General features: G+C 42.6%; 1 protein-coding gene across 1 annotated transcript in view; it reads left to right on the top strand.

Moving 5' to 3' along the window:
• The window catches only part of IMPG2 (interphotoreceptor matrix proteoglycan 2), a gene marked incomplete at its 5' end in the record, with an annotated part of 63,993 nt that overhangs the window by 13,828 nt on the left and 29,044 nt on the right, over positions 1-21,121 (top strand). Inside the window, 2 exons of the mRNA XM_081909127.1 lie at positions 7,387-7,418; positions 7,526-7,549. Of these exons, the coding sequence (XP_081765253.1) occupies positions 7,387-7,418; positions 7,526-7,549 (56 nt within the window). The remainder of the gene's footprint in view (positions 1-7,386; positions 7,419-7,525; positions 7,550-21,121) is intronic.

Genomic DNA, 21,121 nt, shown 5'->3' on the forward strand with positions numbered 1-21,121 from the left:
AACTGGGTAGGGAGGGGTGGAGGGCTACCTAGCCAAAGATCTCAGCACCAAACTAAGATATGAGCATGCGGGCATTATATTAAATAGAAATATTCATTATTATGATAACACATCACTAACTACTGAAATATTTTTTTGCATTTTGAAAACAGTTAATATTTTTAATAGCATGATTGGTATGTATATCACAGTTCCTTGGATATTTGTAGCTCATAGAAATATTTAATCACGTATTTTCAATGTTCAGATGCACAAGATTAAAGTAATACGGGATCAGAAAGGGGATTCCTTAATCCTTAGAGGATTTATTGTCAAAGAACATATTGCAGGAGGAGTTAGCAGCCAGCAGTTCTATTTAGCTGATTGCAGCCTCCGGGAGCTTGTGACCAGGGCCCGTAAATAGGGGTGTTTTGAAGGGGAGGCCCAGAGTGCTGTCTCATGGTGTATCTAGGACCAAGAGACATGGATGGCAAGGGAGCAGCTGCAGTGACTTGCAACATCTGTACCATGTTTGTCTTCCTGCGTGAGAGTACGCAAATCCAGTGGCGTAGCATGGGTTGTCAGCACTCGGGGCAAGGCAAGTAATTTGCGCCCCCTAACCCATGGATTTGTGCCCCCTAACCCCCAGATGTTGCGCCCGGCCCCCCTGCACCCCCCACGCTACGCCACTGCGCAAATCCACACCTGCAGTAAGTGCAAGACTTATTGGAAGAGAAAGTACGGCAACTTGAGGCCCACCTACCCACACTCTGAGCTGCTGGGCAAGACGAGGAAATTAGTGATAGAGCAGAGTGGACTGTCCTGAAACTGTGATGAACATGGTGTGCCCCTAGGGAGGAGGGAGATCACCCATTGCAGGAGATAAATCCTTGGAGGAATGTGGCACACCGAAGCAGGACTGTCAGGAGCCATGTTACTGGAGCTGCAGAATCGATTCCATGCCCTCACCCCAAACAATGATTCTGGGCCAATGGAGCAAGGACAGCTGCTGTAAACCTCAGAATACACCCAGGTGGCCTTGGAAGGTACACTGTACAGAATGATTCCTGCTACCCCCCTAGGAGGAAGAGAAATGTGGTGGTAGGTGACGCCCTACTGCCTGACAATTTCATTTCCCAGAAGGTGGGAGAACCAATAAGGGGATTATCCGTCTTGGACCTGGCTCTCACCAACAACGAGGAATTGATTGATGAAGTGGAAGTACTGGGAAGTACTGGGAAACTTGGGAGGAAATGATCATGTCCTCTTGGGTTTCATGATACAGAGGCAAGGGAAGGTTGAGTGTAGTCAGACATGCAGTCTGGACTTTAATAAGGCTGATTTCAAAAAGCTTAAGGAACTACTGGGTGATGGTCAGAAATACAGTGGTACCTCGGTTTACAAACTTAATCTGTTCTGGAAGTCCATTCTTAAACCAAAACCATTCTTAAACCAAGGCACGCTTTCCCTAACGAGGCCTCCTGCCACCGGTGCCCTTCCACCGTTCAGCTTCTGTTCTTAGACCAAGGTAAAGTTTGCAAACTGGGACACTACTTCCGATTTTGCGGAGTTCGTAAACCGAATCGTTTGTAAACAGGGCTGTTCTTAAACCAAGGTACCACTGTACTCAAAGAGAAAGGATTCCAAGATAGATGGGAATTTCTTAAAGGTGTAATATTGTAGCTACGAAGGCAGAAAATTCCAACAATAAAGAAAAGTGGGAGGCATCCAAAGAAGCCAGTGTGACTGCCTAAAGAGCTTACAGATGAGCTGAGATTTAAGAAGGGCATGTAAAAGAAATGGAAGAAAGGGGAAATCACAAAGGAAGACAATGCACAAGTTGCCAACAGTTATAGGGAGAAGGTCAGGTGGACCAAAGCTGAGAATGAGCTCAGACATGCAAGAGAGGTTAAAAATAATTTTAAAATGTTTATTTGGTTATTTTCAAAGCAAGAGAAAGAACAAGCAGGTGATAGGTCCTCTGTATAGAGAAGACAGAGAAATGCTATTGGGTGACAGAGAGAAGGTGGAATTGCTCAACACCTACTTTGCCTCTGTCTTCACCCAATAGGAAAACAGTGTCCAACCTGGTGGTAACAGAATAAATGATACAAGGAGGGAGCTGCAGCCCAATATAGGAAAAGTGGGTAGTAAAGGAACACTTAGCTATTTTAAATGAATTCAGATCTCCAGGGCCTGATGAGCTGCACCCAAGGATACTAAAGAGGCTTGTGGATGTAATCTCAAAGCCTCTATAATCTTTGAGAATTCTTGGAGAACAGGTGAGGTCCCTGCAAACTGGAGGCAGGCAAATGTTGTGCCCGTCTTCAAAAAGGAGAAAAAAGAAGACCCAGGTAACTCCTGAGTGGTCAGCTTGATGTCAATACCAGGAAAGGACCTAAAACCGATAATTAAATGGTTGGTATGTGAGCTCTTCGAAAAGGATGCTGTGGTTATTAAGACCCGGCATGGATTTCTCAAAAACAAGTAATGCAAAATGAATCTCATTTCTTTCTTTCTTTTTTATTTTTAATAGAGTTGCAAGCTTTGGAGGATCAGGGGATCAGGGGAATACTGTGGATGTAATATATCTTGATTCCATTAAGGCTTTTGACAAAGTCCCCCAGGATATTCTTGCAGATGAACTGGTAAAATGTGGAATGGACGAGTTACCTGTTAAGTGGATTTGTAGCTAGTTGACTGGCCCAAACCCAAGGTGTTCTCACTAATGGTTCCTCATCATCCTGGGGAAAAGTGACAAGTGGGGTGCTGCAGGGTTCTGTCCTGGGCCCCTTGTTGTTCAACATCTTTATGAAGGATATTAACAAGCTGGAACGTGTGCAGAGGAGAACAACCAATGTGGTTCTGCAAGGTTCTGGAAACCAAGGTTTCTCAGGAACAATGGAGGGAATTGGGTATGTTTCACCTGGAGAAGAGGAGACTGGGAGGGGGTATGATAGCCATCTTCAAATATCTAAAGGAAGATGCAGCAAGCTTGGAAGGTGTTGGACTCTCCTTCATTGGAAGTTTTGAAGCAGAGGCTGGATGGCCATCATGGATGATTTAGTTGAGATTCCTGCATTGCGGAAAGTTGAACTAGACGGCCCTCAGGGTCCCTTCTAATTCCACACCCCTTTGGTGTGGCAGTTTTAAGTAAAGATGAAACTAAATTAATGTTAGTGTTTGGAATTTAACCCTTGATGATTAATATGTAGTCCCGGTACGGGTATTACCCACATGACTGCTGTAGGAAATGGCAGCCCTATTTCTTGTTCCCTCCTTTGCCTACCTAATATTGAGTTCAATTTCCCTTATGTTCTGGTATCATTATGCTGAGTGTGTCTCTACAAAAGGCTATGGAGAAAACTGGGGGAAGAGAAACAAACATTGTAGTGATGTCAGGGTATACGGTACATTGAATTAGACATTTCAAATAAAGATGCGGAGAATGCAATGTAGAGTTGGCAGTGGCGGTTTTGCATTTTTTTGTAATGTATAGTTCTATCCTTAGTTACATACAGTTTCACCAGAACTTGAAATAAGCGAACAAAATAGCTCTTCTTCTCCATTCCATATGGTTTCTTGGGTTTTATTGTGCCTCCTTCAAGAATGTTTGTTCTTGAACTATATTGTGTTTGGTTTCCTGGCTTGTCCACTCTCTACCTAGTGATGCACAATCACTATTTTATTCATACACAGTACAATAAGTTTGGGTTCAATATCTTGAGACAAGAATTAACATGGTGGTTTTATTAATTAGCAGAAAACAACAGCCTGTTTTCTGCTGGAGTTTCTTCAAATCCACCTTCACACCATTCGAAAGGGATCATCTCTAAACTCTCTCCCTAATGTTTATTGTCAGGAAATGTCTCTAAAGTACTCCAGTCCCTGCACCCAGAATCTTCTGCCCCAGGATCAAACTCAGGGAAAACTATGTGTAATTGGGTCAGAAACTGGCAGAGCACAGTGCTGATTGGTTGGAGGCTCATGATGTCACAAACCCATCTTCCCATCACCCTGGGAACAGTTTTTCAATTATGTGTGCTAAAAGTAAATAAAGAAGGCTCCAGATGAACAAACATACAAGCAATTCTTTAAAAAACAGAAGTAGCCTGAAGCATAGTGGCTACTACCTCTGTCAAAAAAAATAATTGTAAAATGGAGGGGAGAAGTGGTGCTTGCTCTGTGGGAGAGAGAAAAACAATGATTCCTGTTTTTAAGGCACATTTGTGTGCACTTCAACATTATCTTTAATTCCAGACTTTGGAGCAGAGGCCCAAGATTTTCCAGACATTTCCCTATAACTTTGAGCTTGTTATCACATTAGTATTGCAAGTTGCTTCTTTTGGAAGTCTTTGGCAAAGACTTTCAGACAAGTAAGCCAAGGCTCAAGTTAGATATGAACAAGCACCACTTTATCCTTTCCCTCTTTTTAACTAACAACATATGCAGATGTCTTGATGTTTATTCACAGTTATATTTACTTGGGATTCATCAACCCAAGCAGCTTAATTTGCCTCAGCTTGCAACTCTAGTTTTCAGCCAGGCACTTAGTACAATATTATGCAGACACAGGTTTTCTAGATATGTCTTTTTCACTTTTACAGTACTAGTAAACCCTGTCCAATTTTGTTACAGCTTATGGTTGAAACATATTAGTGTATGTACTTACTGCATGCATAATAATCATGTAGCATTATCTGTTACTTGTTTATTAGTGAAGCGATTGATGTTACTTGGTGTGTTTTTTAATATTAAAAAGCATAGACAGCCTTCCCTTTCTTTTAGGGGAGTGATAGGACTCAACTATACAGCTGCAAATAAAACATTTTAAATGTGTTTTAAATGCAGTACACAGTGTTATACTAGATAGGGATGGTGAGCCTTATGGAAAAATCCAATGTATTTTTAAAAAATCTTTTTTTTTTTAAAAAAAAAGCATTTTCAGAATGGTTTTTATATGTGTTGGAGAGTTGGAAGGCTCCCATAGGATTGTCTAGTCCAGCCCTCTGCAGTACAGGACTGATAGCAGTTCCCTGTGAAGAGGGATTGATTATGATTTTAACAGGCCTGTTTAGACTGTGACCCTGTATATTTTATGGAATTAGACACAAGGCACTGGCTGGTCCAATGAAATAGTTGCAAGGTTACTTTAGTATTCTCGTTGCCAATTCAGAGCCACTGAGAAGCATACTAAGAACTCAGCCAGCCGGAATCTTTTCAGTGGAAAAGAAAGCTTCACACACAGAGACATAGGATTGCCTTAGACAAGAGAGAATTAGTCACCCCTACCCCATTACACACCCAGAAACTAATCAGACTAGCAATTGAGTTTTACTCTAACAACGGCAACAGGACACCATCCTTGACTGCGCTTGAGGGCAACAGGCTAGCTTAGAGGTTATAGGGGCAAGGCCTCAAGCTTTCTTCTCCAACACCTCACTCTCTCCATGCTCTCTCACTGCCTAAGGCAGCTCCCTCACTCAGCCTAAAGGCAGAGCAGGTCCTGCACACACATATAAGCCTTTGCATGCAGCTGCTCCCACCACTGAATTGGGAATTCCTTGCAGGCAAGGAAGCTCTATGTGCATCTTGGGCCAAGGAATGGAGCACAAAGCATCTTGTTACTGAGCTGGGAGAATGCCCCTAGATACGAAATCCCGAGTTTGCCTGAAACTCATACACTGAGGGAGCAATGAAAATTGCTCGACTTGAAGAAAACTTTTGGAAGGCAGACATAATACAATTCATTTCTAACTGGTATGCTCTTGGCATCCGTCCATCTCAGGAGACAGTGGAGGAGTAAGACTTAGGGGGTGGAGGCAAACGGTTGGAAGGTTGCAGCACCTGCTGTGGCTGTAGAGACTGATGCAGGAGAGACATGTTTTATTGCAGCTGGGGCAGTTGTGGGCTACAGAGGCACCACAGTATTCTTCTCTCTGTGCTCTTCCCAATGGTTATTCCTCCTCTGGTCACTGCTGTGAGTACACAACCTGACTGCCTGTCTCCAGACACAGCAGTTGTCTGCCGTTGTTCTTATTTTAAATTGTATTGTTTTAACATTTTGATGTTTGCCACCACGGGCTCCTGTGGGTAGGACATAAATTTAATAAATAGAATAAAATAAAGCCAAGGGAGGAGCACCAGTATTTCTGATCCTGTGCAGGGTGTTTCGTGCACTCTTTCAAAGCCACCTGCCCAGAGTCCTAAGCCCAGACAGCAGGAGTGAGTGCCTAATCCCACAATATCCAGGGTGACAGCACGCTTACATGTGCCATCAAACCGAAACACTTCTGGTAAGTGTTATTTTAAGCCTGCTGGTCTTGACCGGGTCACCTGCCTAAGCAATTTAGAGAGAGATGCGTTTCGGGGAAATAGTTATTTTCTTTATTCAAGTTTACTACTTAGAGGAATTGTATGGCCATGGAGCGGGGAAAAGGATCATTCCTGGTTGTTATTCAGGGAGCATATGGACTACTGATGCTTTGCTTTATTGGTGGTTTTAGAAAGGTGTCCAGAATGCAGCAATTTATTGTAATAATATTCTCTGGTCATCCAGAGTCATAGGACTAAGGTGTTATGAAGTCAGACAAACACTTTCAAAGTGTCCTTCATTCAAGGAATATTCCTGATTTTAACCTTTTATTGGATTTTATTAGCAGAGTCATAGGTGTTTGCGCAAAATTTCATGAGGGGGTGCACTTAGCAAATTTTATTCATTTATTTTAAAAGTGAACATTGAACACTGAACACATAATTAAAAAGGACATTAATTTTTGTTCATCAAACAAAGAAACTAAAACTTAACTAAACAAATTTCCAACTATGTTACTTTAAAAATAAAAACTTTAAAAATGAGGCACAAAATAAAAAAAATTGGTACTTTTTTTAGCCTGTAGACATGCCTTTGATAAAAGTACACTTGTCACTCCCTTGATAGCTTGCTTTTATGCTGTCCCTTATATGATACTGCTTGTGCACACACACACACACACACACAGAGAGAGAGAGAGAGAGAGAGAGAGAGAGAGAGAGAGAGAGAACAACCAAAATCTGTCATTCTATTCTTCTGAATTTGCCTGTAATATAATGGTTCTAGAGAACTGTAGTGATGAATGCCACACTAATTGTGGATGGCTTTCTGCATAGCTGTTCAACAGTTAAACAAATCAGATTCCTCCAGTTGTTTGTGTTCAGCAATGTGGTCATTTGATTTGAGTAATCCATCTGAAGTTTTCCTGTTCACCTGAATAGATGTAGCCAAGGATCTTCGCAAGGGGGTTTCTCTCTGTAGGCTCACCTGTGCTAGACAAGAATGGGAGTAGTATCACAGAGGGTGCAAATATATAACTTTTAAATTTGCAAAATGCAAGTACTTACCTGGAATTTAATTTTCTATTTTTCTAGAAGCTGTCCTATGCTAAAGACGCAATGGGTGGGTGAGTATCAACATGACCTTGTTTTTTACAAATAGTGTATATCATTAGACATATGAAGTAGCATTTCAACCATTCGTGCTTCTTTTAAAATTTTGGTTTCTTGTCAGTCCCTGCAGCGATTGGGCGTGTGGGTAAGTCACTTATACAATTTTAAAGCTTTAGTCTACTCCCTTTCCCGCTCTGCCTGGTGTTCAGTTTTATGAAAGCATCGTAAGAATATGCTTCATATAAATATCAAAAAGTGGCACTAGAGGTACCATGTGTAAACCTCAAAGCAGACTCACAACACAATGCACCTTTGGCATGTGTCATTCATATATATATATATATATATATATATGCAGGTTTTGGTGTCCTCGGGTGTCTTCCCGTGTAAAAGTTGGGGTGTCTAGGCGACGTTTCGACGAGGTCTCACTCGTCATCTTCAGGCTGGTGCTTTCGGCTTCTTGTTACTGGAACAGAGCAGGATCTCAGTGTTTGAGTTCCTATAAATACTGTTGAGGGGGTGTGGTGTATAGCCTCCAATGTTCTGGGCAGAGAGGAAGTTCCCAGGCTAGTGTGCCTTTTCTTCTTTTGTTCCTTAATTACTTGAGGGATATCTTGAGTGATTTCTTGAGTGATATCCTGAGTACCACTTAGGTGGGTCATTAGGTGTGGATTAGTTGCTAAAGTCTTGTGTATACACCACACCCCCTCAACAGTATTTATAGGAACTCAAACACTGAGATCCTGCTCTGTTCCAGTAACAAGAAGCCGAAAGCACCAGCCTGAAGATGACGAGTGAGACCTCGTCGAAACGTCGCCTAGACACCCCAACTTTTACACGGGAAGACACCCGAGGACACCAAAACCTGCATTCCTGTACCCGTGAAAATCTACGAAAGCATATATATATATATATATATATATATATGCCTTCTCAGACTTTATGCCAGGCTTCATGCTGCCACATGAAAATGTATGTGTTAATTAGAATAGCTAGAAATGAACTTGTTGTCATTGGCTTGTAGCCTAGTAATTTCATACCTATTAAGGGTTGACATTCAAACCCTAAAGCACTTTTCTGATAACCAGGATTCCAAAAGATAAGATAACGAACGATTCAATTTGTTAATCAAAGAACTGTGTGCAACTGTTTCCTCACACTCAAGGGAGTTTTGCAGTTGTGCTTCTGGAATGGCAGCCGCTCATCCCACGTGACAAAAGTGCAGGCGATTTTCAAAAGCAGTTTGTGATGTGGTACGGAGGCCTGCTATTCGAAGAAAAGCATTTTAAAAACCCTCTTGGGCTAGGCGGGTCTAAGGAACTATTTGGCTTCCTGTCTATATATTGTGTATAAGGGCTAGAACTAACTGTGGCTGCTGTTGGCCACCATTGCAAATAAATTCTGCCAGTAGATTTGGGAATGCATATGTAAGCAATGCACTCACTGGAAAGTTAACATAAAATACTCTTAAACAGAATATAAATGCTCTTATAAAATGACTTCATAACTACAATAGCACTTTTTTATAAAAAAAATGACATTCTAAGAGTTTGACTAGTTGAGGTTCTAAACCAGGGATAGTAAACCTGTGGTCCTTTAGTGGTTATTGGACTCCCATCAGTCCTAGCCAGCATGGCCAGTGTTAGGGGAATTGTGGCAGTTATGGTACAACAACATTCAAAAGGCCATAGATATAAGTGCTGTGTGCTTTATTACCTATAATGTTTTTGGTATTTAAATATCCAGGGACCATTTTCTTTCTTTTTTTTTCATATCACCACAACTACTGAGATACCTTCTTGACTATGCTGTCCATGTAAAAAGTTTAAATAGCAAGGCTGGGGTTTGACCACAGTTGTGGAATTCCCCATGAACAAAATCTGGGTTTGTGTGTTTTTTCCTGGAAGAGTAATTACAGTTGCATGCAACATCTGTCTCTAAGTTTGGACATATCAAGTTTTGAGATCCCAAACTCCTTTATTTTAGATTTCTTCTGATTCTATATGGCACTAGTCTCTTTAATTTTGAACAGAATTTTCTGCACTGTGTGTTTCGACACTGCAGTGTTTTATATAAACCTGGCGTGTCTTTGGATGTGCTTTTAAATCTTGACCACAAAAGATCTGTCTAAGTTGAGGCCTGTCCTGGAGAGAATAAGAACACTTCAAACACGGAGTTGTTTGAAACCAGCTATTTTTCTTGTGTGAGAAACAACTTCAACTAATTTTTAAAGGAATTTTTATAGTGTCATTATTTTTTGAAGTACTGGGACATGTGTACTCAAGTGCTGAGAGGTTGGACTCTGTTTGCAAAGCTGAAATTCCAATGCGTGGTCCATCCCCACCCCACGAAAATCAGGAGGCAGCCAGGGATGGCTTCCAAGTCCAGACATTCCATGGAGCAATAAACTGGCATTGTAACTAAGGAATCAGAACTGCATTTAGATGTCAAGAAATCATGCTGCTTTCTATTAAACATGACAGGAAAAGCTGCTCTTTTTCAAAGAGCAGCTAAGAGAAGAAAACAAATATGTCTGAAGTAGAATTAACTTCAGTATAGTTGCCATTCCAATAATTGAGATCGCAGCGGATTCACATGCTGTGTGGCAGCTGTATTATGTGTCCAACATGCACCAAGTGTGAAGGGGAGGCATGCATCTCCAAGCGTGCGCAAATGTTAGCAGATGTGTTGTTTTCACTTCTTACACTAGATGCTAGGGAGGTGCCAAATGTGGCTACCATACTCTCCAACATTTCATTGAAGAAAACAGAGATGCACTTAGTGTGCTTGTAACACATCTATTTTCACAAAAAGCTTCATTTCCTGTCTTAACTTACTCTGATGTACTAACTCAACAGTAGCCTGTCCTGCAGTGGCTTTTGAAGCAGTTTATAAACACACTGACTATAACTGTTTCCTCTGGGGCAAGGAACCTCTTAAGAATATTTATAATTTCACAACTGATGCAATTTTCACAAGAATTTACTTTCGGGTGTATCCAACAGTGTTACTTAGCTGACAGTAAGGGTTCTGTCAGCAGAATGGGGAAAGAGGCCATTTTTTGAGATACCCCTCCCCACTGAAGCTCCCTCACACCCCTGAACCTGTTCTAGATGGTTGGAGGACCCTGAAGAGCACATTTGGGGAAGCTTGGGGAAAATAGAACAGCTGGAAATTTATTCATCCCCTCTTCTGCTGACTCTTATTGTCAACAGTAATACCATTGGATACAATCCTATGTGGATAGGCCATTGGGGAGATGGAATGGAAAGGAAGCAGTTCACTGGCATTTTATATCCACGTAAATGCATTTAGAAGTTCTCCAATGAGAAGGTTTAACTAAAATATGGGGGTTACAAAGAGAAGCTGTCCAGTTATTGTGCACCCTCCTTTTTCTGCCCTTTGAGAGTAGGTGCCAAAGAGATGCTCCAACAACCATGCTCAAGAATGCCGACCACAGAGCAGAGATGGCCAACTGCACTCTTAAATACTATGAACACTTCAAGGCTGATTGCTCCCTTACCACTCTCAGAGGGCAGACTATGGAGAGGGACAAAGGGAAGAGGTCCTGCATTGCCTGCCTGCTCTTCTCTTTCTCCAGTGGCAACATGGTGGTTGGACTAGTGACCTGAAATATAGTGGCAGAGCTCTCAGGCTGGCTTCAGATTTGGAAAGTGAGGGTCTTGTGCATGGGCAAGTTGGCTTGGTGTTTTGTGTTTCTGTGAAGGCATGAGGACAGACCCGTACAGAGCTTGTCTGAGGCCCGAAGCAGATGTCCCCAGTCGGCTGGAAGGCCCAGGGTGTTCTTTGAATGAGAGTGTAAGTCTGGCAGGCTCCTGGTGCCCACTCCCCAGCCAGCTTAGCCCTCCAAGGCCCGGGGCAAGTGTAACTGGCTGCCCCCACCCCACCCCGGCCTGGAGGCTGTGTGTGTGTGAGAGAGAGAATGGATGAATGGGTTATGTGCCTGAATGGATGGGTCTTGCTTGTGTGCTTTTGTGTCTCTCTGAATGGGCAGGTGATGTGTGAGAGGGAGATAAGGAGGGAAAGAGAGAAGGGGTGATAGTGGGAATGTGAGAAATCAGTTATTCACATGCACTTTGGCTCTGCTCACCATTTATAAATGGCCCCAGTGACTTTCCCCCGACACGATGCAGTCCTCAATTTCAAAAAGGTTGCCCAGCCATTACATACATGCATGAGCAGGGCAGCCCAAGATGTTTTTATCCCGATTCAAAGGACAAGATGGTGCACACACACCCTTTCAATGGCAGTTGAATTTTAGTTTAGTTCAGACAGCATCCTCCTCTGCACCTGAGAGCCATGAGAAGGGTTAGAAGGTGCAGTTTCAGGTTGTGTGGGGCACTCACAGATCTGTCCTCCAACTCCTTGCTGCCACACCCCACACACCAGTGTCTGCTGTTTAAGGTAGCCACTTCACTTTGCCTTGTGTATGAGAGTTGAGAGGTACCCAACCTGCCACTCAAATATTTAACTTCTAGAGATCAAAGAGAAGGGTTCAAACTTAAAGGACATATAAATTAAGGTGGCAAATCAACTTAAAATGCTTTGTTGGCAGCCTTAGTTTTCGCCTTGTTTTCATAGTCTTAAAATAAGTTGTTCTACAAAAAAAGTCTGGCACAATGTTATAAAACTACAGCTTTGGCTATGTCTCCCTTAGCACCTCATAAAATCTCACCCGGACTTGGGAAAATAGTTGTGCATAGGTGATTTTGTGTACTGGATAGTTTTGGAGTAGCTAGAAAATGAAGATGTTTTGTTTTTATTGCATAACTTACTTCCAGGAATAGCTCAGTTGGTTTTACTGACTATTATGCAACACTAGGATAAAAGTATGTTCCAATATAACTGATGTTTCATGAATGTAGAAAGAGACTTGGCTCTTTAAAAGTTGTTGAAGACCAAGTCCTTAAATCAGTATTGATTGTTATTTTTTTATTAGGCTTTGTATCCTTCTATACACATATATAATTTAAATGGGAAATGGTGTTCAGGGTAAAAAAGCCTTAAACTTAAAGAAAAAACTTTGCCTTCATACCTTGCTATATAATCTATGTCATAATGAAAGCTCGAAATTGTTATTGAAATCAAATAAGCACCTGTGGATTCTTGTGGGGAGTGGGAAGCAATTGACTTAATTTTTGTTTTTACTCCAAAGATCAAGAGTGCTGACTCATAAGATGGTTGTCTAGCTTCTAACTAATCTGGCCCTGAGATACTTGAAGGCAGGGCCGGCCCACCTGTGAGGCAAGGTGAGGTTACTACCTCAGGCAGCAAAATCCACAGCGGCAGCAGATCCCAATGGAGATCTTCCCAGCCCCCCTTGTTCCTGATGCATCTCTTCACTCCCCCATTCTTTCCTAGTGGGGAGGGAGGACCATTTTGTGCTTTGCCTCAGGCACCAAAATGTCTTGGTCCAGCCCTGCTTGAAAGAACACCTGCTTCCTCTTCAGTTAAGATCCTCAGAGCATCTCTGCTGTTGTCTGTGATGAAGAGCAGGGTTTTCTCTGCAGTGGCACATTCCGCCTAGAATGCCCTACCTAGGAAGGTCCAGCCTTCCCTTTCCTCTTTTGTTGTTTACTCTGTGTGGAATTTTAGATGAAGAGTGCTATTTAGCTCATATCTTCCTGTGGGTTTCCTGCAGGCATCTGGTTAGTCACTGTGATCACCAACTAGATGGAACTTTGGTCTAATCCAGACTGCTCTTACATTTCTTGTTATAAGCTCCTTGGGGCAGGGATCTGCCCTTTTTATACTGTTTGAAACACCATGCACATTGAAGATGCTTAAATAAATAACAACATGGACAGCTGATTATGACTTTGTTCTGAAATGGATTTGCACTATAGGTGATTGTAGATGTCATTGGGAAATAATTTGGGAATGCCAATTAACCCCAAAATCCCACTTATGTAAGGAGCTACAAAACAAAAAACAAACAAAAAAAGGCTGACTGCCTGAATTCAGAAAGGCATATAGATCTTGACTCACTATTTAACCAAAACAGCAACCAGCAGCATTTAAAACACAGACCTATGCAGCATTTGCAAAGCGTGGGAAACATAGCTTGTTAGCCCTCTAAATGTCGCGTAATGTCGCAAAATTGTGATTGTGGCCAGAATGGATGAATTCTATTAAATACAACCCCACCCTTTGCTATTATAATTAGAAAAATCAGGTGTAGGATTTTAGAACGTCATGTATGGATAATAAATGCTAGGAGGGTACATTTGTTTCAGAACAAATAGTATGAAACTTTGGGAGGCATAGGTTAAAATTGGGCCTTCCCTTGGACAATTCAGTGTCCTGGTTCTCACACCACATAAGCCAAACAAACATTAACAAACATTCACTCTTTCCTGATTTGCAAAACATAGGAAGTTGCCTTATACTGACTCAGACCAGTGGTCCTGACCTAGTTCAGTACAGTGGTACCTCGGGTTAAGAACTTAATTTGTTCTGGAGGTCTGTTCTTAACCTGAAACTGTTCTTAACCTGAAGCACCACTTTAGCTAATGGGGCCTCCTGCTGCCGCTGCGCCGCCGCTGCACAATTTTTGTTCTTATCCTGAAGCAAAGTTCTTAACCCGAGGTACTATTTCTGGGTTAGCGGAGTTTGTAACTTGAAGCGTATGTAACCTGAAGCATATGTAACCTGAGGTACCACTGTATTGTCTACATCCCAACCAATTCATTGGGGTTTCAGACAGGCATCAGACATATACCTTCAGACAGGTATATGTCAGGGGTTGAACCAACAATTTTATGCATTCTAAGAATTTACTCTACCATTGAGCTATGGCTGTTTCCCTTTGAAGTAACCTAGAGTACTATTGGTTTACTTACAATTCACGAATAGTTCCTTAACTTACTGTTTGCAGCCTCCAATTTTTTGGGTGATCTTGAAGCAGCAGTTGAGAATTTCCATCTATTATTGTTGTTGATGATGTGTGTTTAATGTGTATATGCTGAGGTATTTTTGACTTTATGCTCCAACACATAGCTTTTCAAATTTTGGCCTTATGATTATATTATAGAATTTAAGCAGATAATAAAATGGCTGGCTTCTACACTCATGATTATTTTTGTACTATTTCTATTTCAGTTTTTCAGGGCAGCTAACAAAATCAAAAACAAAATATTACAATAAATACATTAAAACAATATAAACCGGCATAAAAACCAATAGCAGTAGAGGTAAAAAAAACAGAAGGCAAGAATAATATTGAAACAATGCAAGACTCCACAGCAATAAAAGATTGTGTAAATGAGGAGAGCACCTTACACCAACCTTCTTACCACAGTAGGTGGGGGAAACTGAAGAAATGCCTCTGCAGAAGAAATCCATTATTTGGCAGAATCATGTGGGAGAAGGGCAGTTCATATTGTACAGTCATTTTAAAGATAAATAGTAGCACCTTAATTTAGGCCTGGGAAAGGATTAGGAGCTAGAACAGCTGTTCCAAGACTGACTAGATGTGCTCCGTACATCTGGCCTTGGTTATAAATTTAGCAGTTGTGTGCTAACTGCTAACTCTAGTATCTGAACTGTATTCAAGGGCAGCCCCACATGCAACACACAACCAAACAGCACACAATATATGTTACTAGAACAATAGAAACTGTAGCATGGCCCAACTAGTGCCCACTGTTTTGAGGTTTTGGCAAGCCTAAAACGGCTTTATTCACGTCAGATTTTAATGAATATACTGCTTCTGCTGTTGTTTTATTTGGTGTTTTGTTGATGCTGCTCATGTTATTGGTTGTAGTTGTTTTACTTGGAACTTTGTATGTTCTTTCATTGTTTTATAATTGTTTTCTTTGACTGCAATCCACTTTGTAAATTCATTGGATTAAACATGGGATATGTGTGTGGAATCCAGAGTTAGTTAGACCTAAATCCTAACTTACACTGAATATCCCTTATTATAATTGGATGTAAACTTAAGAGAAGTATTGTCTAATCTTAAAAGAGGGGCTGGGGGCTCTTTTATTTATATCTCAGATTTTTGAAACATAATGTTTAATAGTTGATAAGCCCAATGCAAAAATGTGTTATTTCCCAGTAATTCATATTCATTTAATTACAAAGGATATCAGGTGCTTTAAGGGTTGCCATATGGCTGGAATTTCCTGGACATACCCGGAATACTGTAGTCGGAAGCAGTGTCTGATCGCCAAAAAAATGACTGGGAAAATCCAGACGTATGGCAAGACGTGTCATTTTTGCCAATTTCCCTTAAAAATAGCTCAAAAACTTTCTGAAATATGGCAACCTGGAATGCACCTTATATGGCAAATTCAGAGTATCTTACCACTTTTTGATAATAGGAGATACAAAGGCTAAAGGTAAAATTAAACATTGCGCTATGATGGATGCTTCATCTGCAAAAGCATTGCAGGTTGCCTAATGAAACAATTCCCTCAGCTAACCTCCTCCCTGTTCTGAGGGGTCTCCTGTCCCACTCCTGTCCCACTCCTTGCACAGGCCTTCTGCTGATAGGGTGGGATTCAATAACGATCCCATGTCTTCTGTCTGACAGTGTGCATCACACATTGTCAGTAACCCTGACAATGCCAGTAATCCGGAGCAATTAGTAACCCTGCAGCACTTAACCAACTGAATTTAGATTTCCCAGCAGTCTGGGAGCTAAGGAATATAGGAATCTGCTTTACACTGAGTGGCAACGACTGTCCAGGATTTCAGGCAGGGCTTTCTCCCAGCCTATCTGGCAATGCCAGGGACTGAATCTGGAACCTTCTACATGCAGAGCACGTGCTGTACCACTGAGCCCTGGCCCTCCTCCTCTGCTTTTGATAGTGTTTCCTCCATGAAAACCCAGAAAAAGCCCAGAAATGCCTTTCTAGAAAACAAAGGTGTGAAGCCTTTCTGCAGCTTCCCAAAAATATTACACTGTGGCTCTGATCCACCTAAAGTTAGAACCTTGAAGTTCCATCACAACCTCCAGCATGTGTTTAAACTTACAGTGTTTACCCCAGGAGACTTCAATACAGATCCAAAATATGCTTCTAGCTTAAATACTTGTGTTTTTTCATGGTACAGTACATTCCACTTTTAGAATCACAGAATTGTAGAATTGGATGGGATCCTGAGGACCATCTAGTCCAGCTCCCTGCAATGCAGGAATCTCAACGGTTGACAATCAGTGGCAAGCAAAATTTTAGACTGACAGAGCAATCTTGTATGCATCTTACTCGGAAGTAAGTCCCACTGAGTTCAATGGAACTTACTCCCAAGCACATGTGTTCTTAGGATTGCAGCCTAATTTTGGATGAATTGGGGCCAGTGTGGGAAACAGCCCTTGCTGACCTGACTGGCATATCATAAAAATAAAACAATTATCTACTCTGAAAATAATTGTTGAGCAGAGTATAACTTCCATGCTAAATTTCTCTACTTTAAATAGCAGCAGGAGAAAAATCAAGATGGAGTCATGATGAAGGGGATTTTAGAAACAAAACAAAAACGTTTACCTTCATGATGTGATCCTAAGGAAAATCCCTCTTCAAAAGCTGTTTTTTGTGTTGTGAGGGAAGCTGCCAATACAAATAGCAGCTATTGGGGACGGGATATTTGTCAGGATTTTGTTATGGGACTGAAATGTTAGAAGACCACTCTGCCCTCATGAAGGTCCCAGTCCCAATTAGTTCCCCTCAAGGTGGTATGTAAAATAGAAATATTAAGCATGCTAATAGTCCAAACTATGCATTTACCTGAGTTGTTTCACCCTTGGTAAAGTAAAAAGGGTACAATGACATTGCAGCACAGTTTGCGTGTTTCCTTTTTGCAGAGAATATTTTTACCTCATAACTGGAAATCTCTGCAAAAATTAACATGCAGATTCCCTCAGGTTTTCAGTAGATGCATGGCTACACTTATTATGGAATTTTTCTACTGGTGAGGTTGCCTGAGCTCCAAACCTTAACAGTGTTGCATAGGCCTAGGTGACTGAAGTTCTCTGTTCTCTGTACTTAGGTCTCTATTGTTTACAAAAATCTGCTTATACATTTAATATATTTTTAATATTTTGCTTAATACTCAGCCAAGCTGATCCAGAGCTTCATTTATGCAGGTAGGCAATAGATATTATAGTATTGTTATTTATCATTTTATCTATAAGTAAGTTATGATAGGAACTCCATGGACCAAATTTTTCTCACCGAAGTTGTTGGGTTGGACAAGCATAACTGAAGGTAAAATCTACCTCACCAGTTTTGTGTTCTGCAGCAAGGGTAGAACAAAGGAAAAGAAAATATATGTTGATCCATATTTTAATTTAAACAGGTAGTACATATTTTATTTTCAATATCTGGGGATCCTATACCTTGATCTGCGCTTTCACAAGAATTCCCATTCTGCAAGAGAAATAAAAGTTTGTGGTGTGTTATGTCCGCTCTGAACCAATAAAGGACCACTGTTTAATTTTGTAATATAATTGAACTCTAAAGAGAAAAATTAGGCAATTAAATAGACCAGGTTCTGTCCAGAAGTTATGTCATTGGCTTCAGGATGCATTTAGGGATAAATTTGTTACCTCTTACATTCTATGTGATTTCCCCCTTAACATTTATTTTACTTTAAATATAACAACATTACATTGCGTAAGACTAAAAGTTACATAAACACTTCTTGTTGTTATTTTGTTGTTGATTGTTTAAAACCCTGCGGCTCTCTTCTCCTTCATTGTGAATTAAAACAAACAAGACTATTTGACTGTAAACATTGGTTTTTCTATATTATTTTCTGTGGAGTGGCTAATCAGGTCTTCTCAGTGCTGGTACCTTAGTTGTACCAATCACTTTGCATAGTAACACCTTTAATGATGTGGGGCGGGAGGCAGCAGGTTAAAAAAAGTGTTGGCCTATGGTTTTAGTGGCTTTCAGTGATTTGGTGGTTGTTAAATGGTTTATGTGGGATCCATTGCTATTGGGAAAAGGTGGTGTTGTTCCTTCTGCAGCTGCAGTTGTAATAAATTGTTATTTGTTTAAAACCATACTGAAAGCCACCTTGGAAATTTTATTTGGAAAGGTGGCATAGAAATATTTATAATTTGTCTTTTACATATTGTGAGAAAAGGAAGTGTAGAACAAGGCTGTCAGGGAACTGACATCTAAAGCGCCGGAGGCGCAAAGGCTCACTGAGGGTGAGAGAGCAGTAGCAGCGGAAGAGGGAACCAGTAGAGGGCGAGCAAGAACTCCAAGGGAAAGTGAGTCGGAGGGATGGCTCAGAGACGCTTCAAGCGAAACCAGTGGGGAGGTCTCAGGACCTCCTATAGGGACACCCACACCTCGACGGAAACTGTCACGCCGAGAGGCCAGACGACGTGTTTCCGTTAAGGAGCTTTTATGTTGGAAACGTTTCCGAAAGCAGCCACTTTCGGATTCTACTAGTGATTGACGCAGCCATGCTGGAGGGGCTCCGTCACAGGCAGAGGTTTGAAAGCCTGATCAAACTCTGAGGGACTTGCATTTTACGCACAAGCAGCTCATCGTCCCATCACAGCAATCCGAAAGTCTCCGAAAGCCAGCTTGTGCAGGGAGAAGCATCATGAGCAATCCAGCCGGAACCGGGGAAGCAGGAGCAGCTGGAGGAGGTCCAAGCCTGGAAGAAAGGTACAGGGCGTTGGAGATCCAGTTGGCGCTGCAAACGGCGAGGCTTGAGGAGAGGAGGGCTCAGGATGCAGAAAAGGGAAAGGAGAAAACCACCCCGCTCGCCAGAAAGGTGCCAGGATTGGTGCAGAAATTCGGGGGGGATCCCAGGAACTATCATGCCTTTAGAACAGAGATGCAATACGCTCTAAACTTGCAGTTTGATGACTTCCCCGATGAGGAATCGCGAGTGGCGTATGTGATTGGCCATCTCGAATCCGGGGCGAAAGATTGGGTTAGACCCCTGATGGCAGCGAATAATGAGATCTTAAAGGACACGAGGAAGTTTTTTCGTGCCATGGACCTGATGTTTTCCAGCGATATTGAGCAGGGGGTGGTGCGAAGGCAGTTAATGGCTTGCCAGCAAGGAAGCAGATCTGTCCGTGAGTACTGGACTGAATTTACCATGTTGATTCACAAATTGGGGTGGGACCTATCGGCGGAGCCCATCCAAATGCTTTTCGAAGAGGGGCTTTCTTCAACCGTCAAAGATGAGCTTTCCCGGGGCCCCAGGGCGGAGTCTATGGACCAGTTAACCAAATCTGCGCTGGCCATAGGAGCGCGCCAGGAGGCGAGGGCTATGGAAAAGCGGGAAGGGAAAGGAGACCGTTGGAGGGAGTTCCGCATTCCAGACATTCCAGAGCCACCTTTCCCGCCGGCAGAGCCGATGGAAGTTGGAACAGCGCGGGCGCGCGCAGTTTCAAATCCCAGTGAAGGGCGGAAAAAGGAGGGAAAGAGCGCCAAGAGATGTTATCTCTGCCAACAGCCAGGGCACTTTGCCAGAGTTTGCCCACAAAGAAAGGAATGGCAAGGGATGGCAGGAGCTGTTGGGGGAAAGGAAGAGGAAGGCAAGGAGCAAGTAAAAGCCAACGCCTGGCTGCCACCGTTGGGGCACAGCAGCCAGGCCAAAGAGCAATGAAAGTGCCCATGCCAGAACCCCCCAGACCCGCTTTAGTGATAGAGGTGTTACTAGAACTGCCAAACGGACACCCACTAAAGGTCAAGGCGCTTTTGGATTCAGGCAGCTCCTGTAATTTCATGAGTAAGGAGTTTGCAGCTGAGCACCAGATACAGACTATCCCTTTAAGTAACCCCTTGCAGGTGACTACGATTGACGGCAGAGAGCTGTTGGGGGGAGAAGTTAGCTAACAGACTGTCCCGATGATAATGAGAGTGGCAAGGCACACCGAACAGATAGCGTTTAATGTGGCCATCCTGGGAGGAGCGCCCATCATTTTGGGGATGAGCTGGCTGGCGCTACACGATCCGCTAGTGGGCTGGCATCAGAGGGTGGTCTCCTTTGGGTCAGCGCATTGCCTAGAACACTGCAAGGAGGGGAAGGTTTCGGGAGGAGACAGAGTCACCCTAGCGGGGATGGAAGTGATGGACAAAGGGAAGGTGCCCCCGCAATACGCAGATCTGAGCAACGTATTCAGCGAAAGGGAAGCAGACAAACTGCCACCGCATAGACCCTTTAACTGTCAAATCAACCTACTCCCAGGGGCCCAACTCCCAGTAGGCAAGCTGTACGCCATGTCAGACAGGGAGATGCAGGAGCTGAGGGAGTTCATTGACAAAAACTTGAAGCGAGGTTTCATCAGAGAGTCCCGAGCGGTGGGGGGGCAGCCCAGTGTTCTTTGTGGACAAAAAGAACACAGACAAACCGAGACTGGTGTGTGACTTCAGGGCCCTCAATGCAGTGTCGGAGCCCCTGGCTTTCCCTATGCCCCGAATTGATGACATTTTGACCAGAGTAAGGAAGGGAAAGATTTTTACAAAACTGGACCTGCGGGGGGCGTACAATCTGATACGCATAAGGAAGGGAGATGAATGGAAGACCACCATGTTTACCCCGTTGGGAGCCTTTGAATACCTCGTTATGCCCTTCGGTCTACAAGGGGGCTCCGCGTGTTTTCAAGCTTTTATAAACCACGTTCTGGGACCTTTGCTCTACAAGAATTGTGTGGCCTTTTTAGACGACGTGTTGGTGTATTCGGAAAATGAGGAACAGCATGTGAGGGACGTTCGAG

Source organism: Podarcis melisellensis (assembly GCF_964234715.1).
Source record: "Podarcis melisellensis genome assembly, chromosome: 4".
In the NCBI taxonomy this organism is placed as follows: domain Eukaryota; kingdom Metazoa; phylum Chordata; class Lepidosauria; order Squamata; family Lacertidae; genus Podarcis; species Podarcis melisellensis.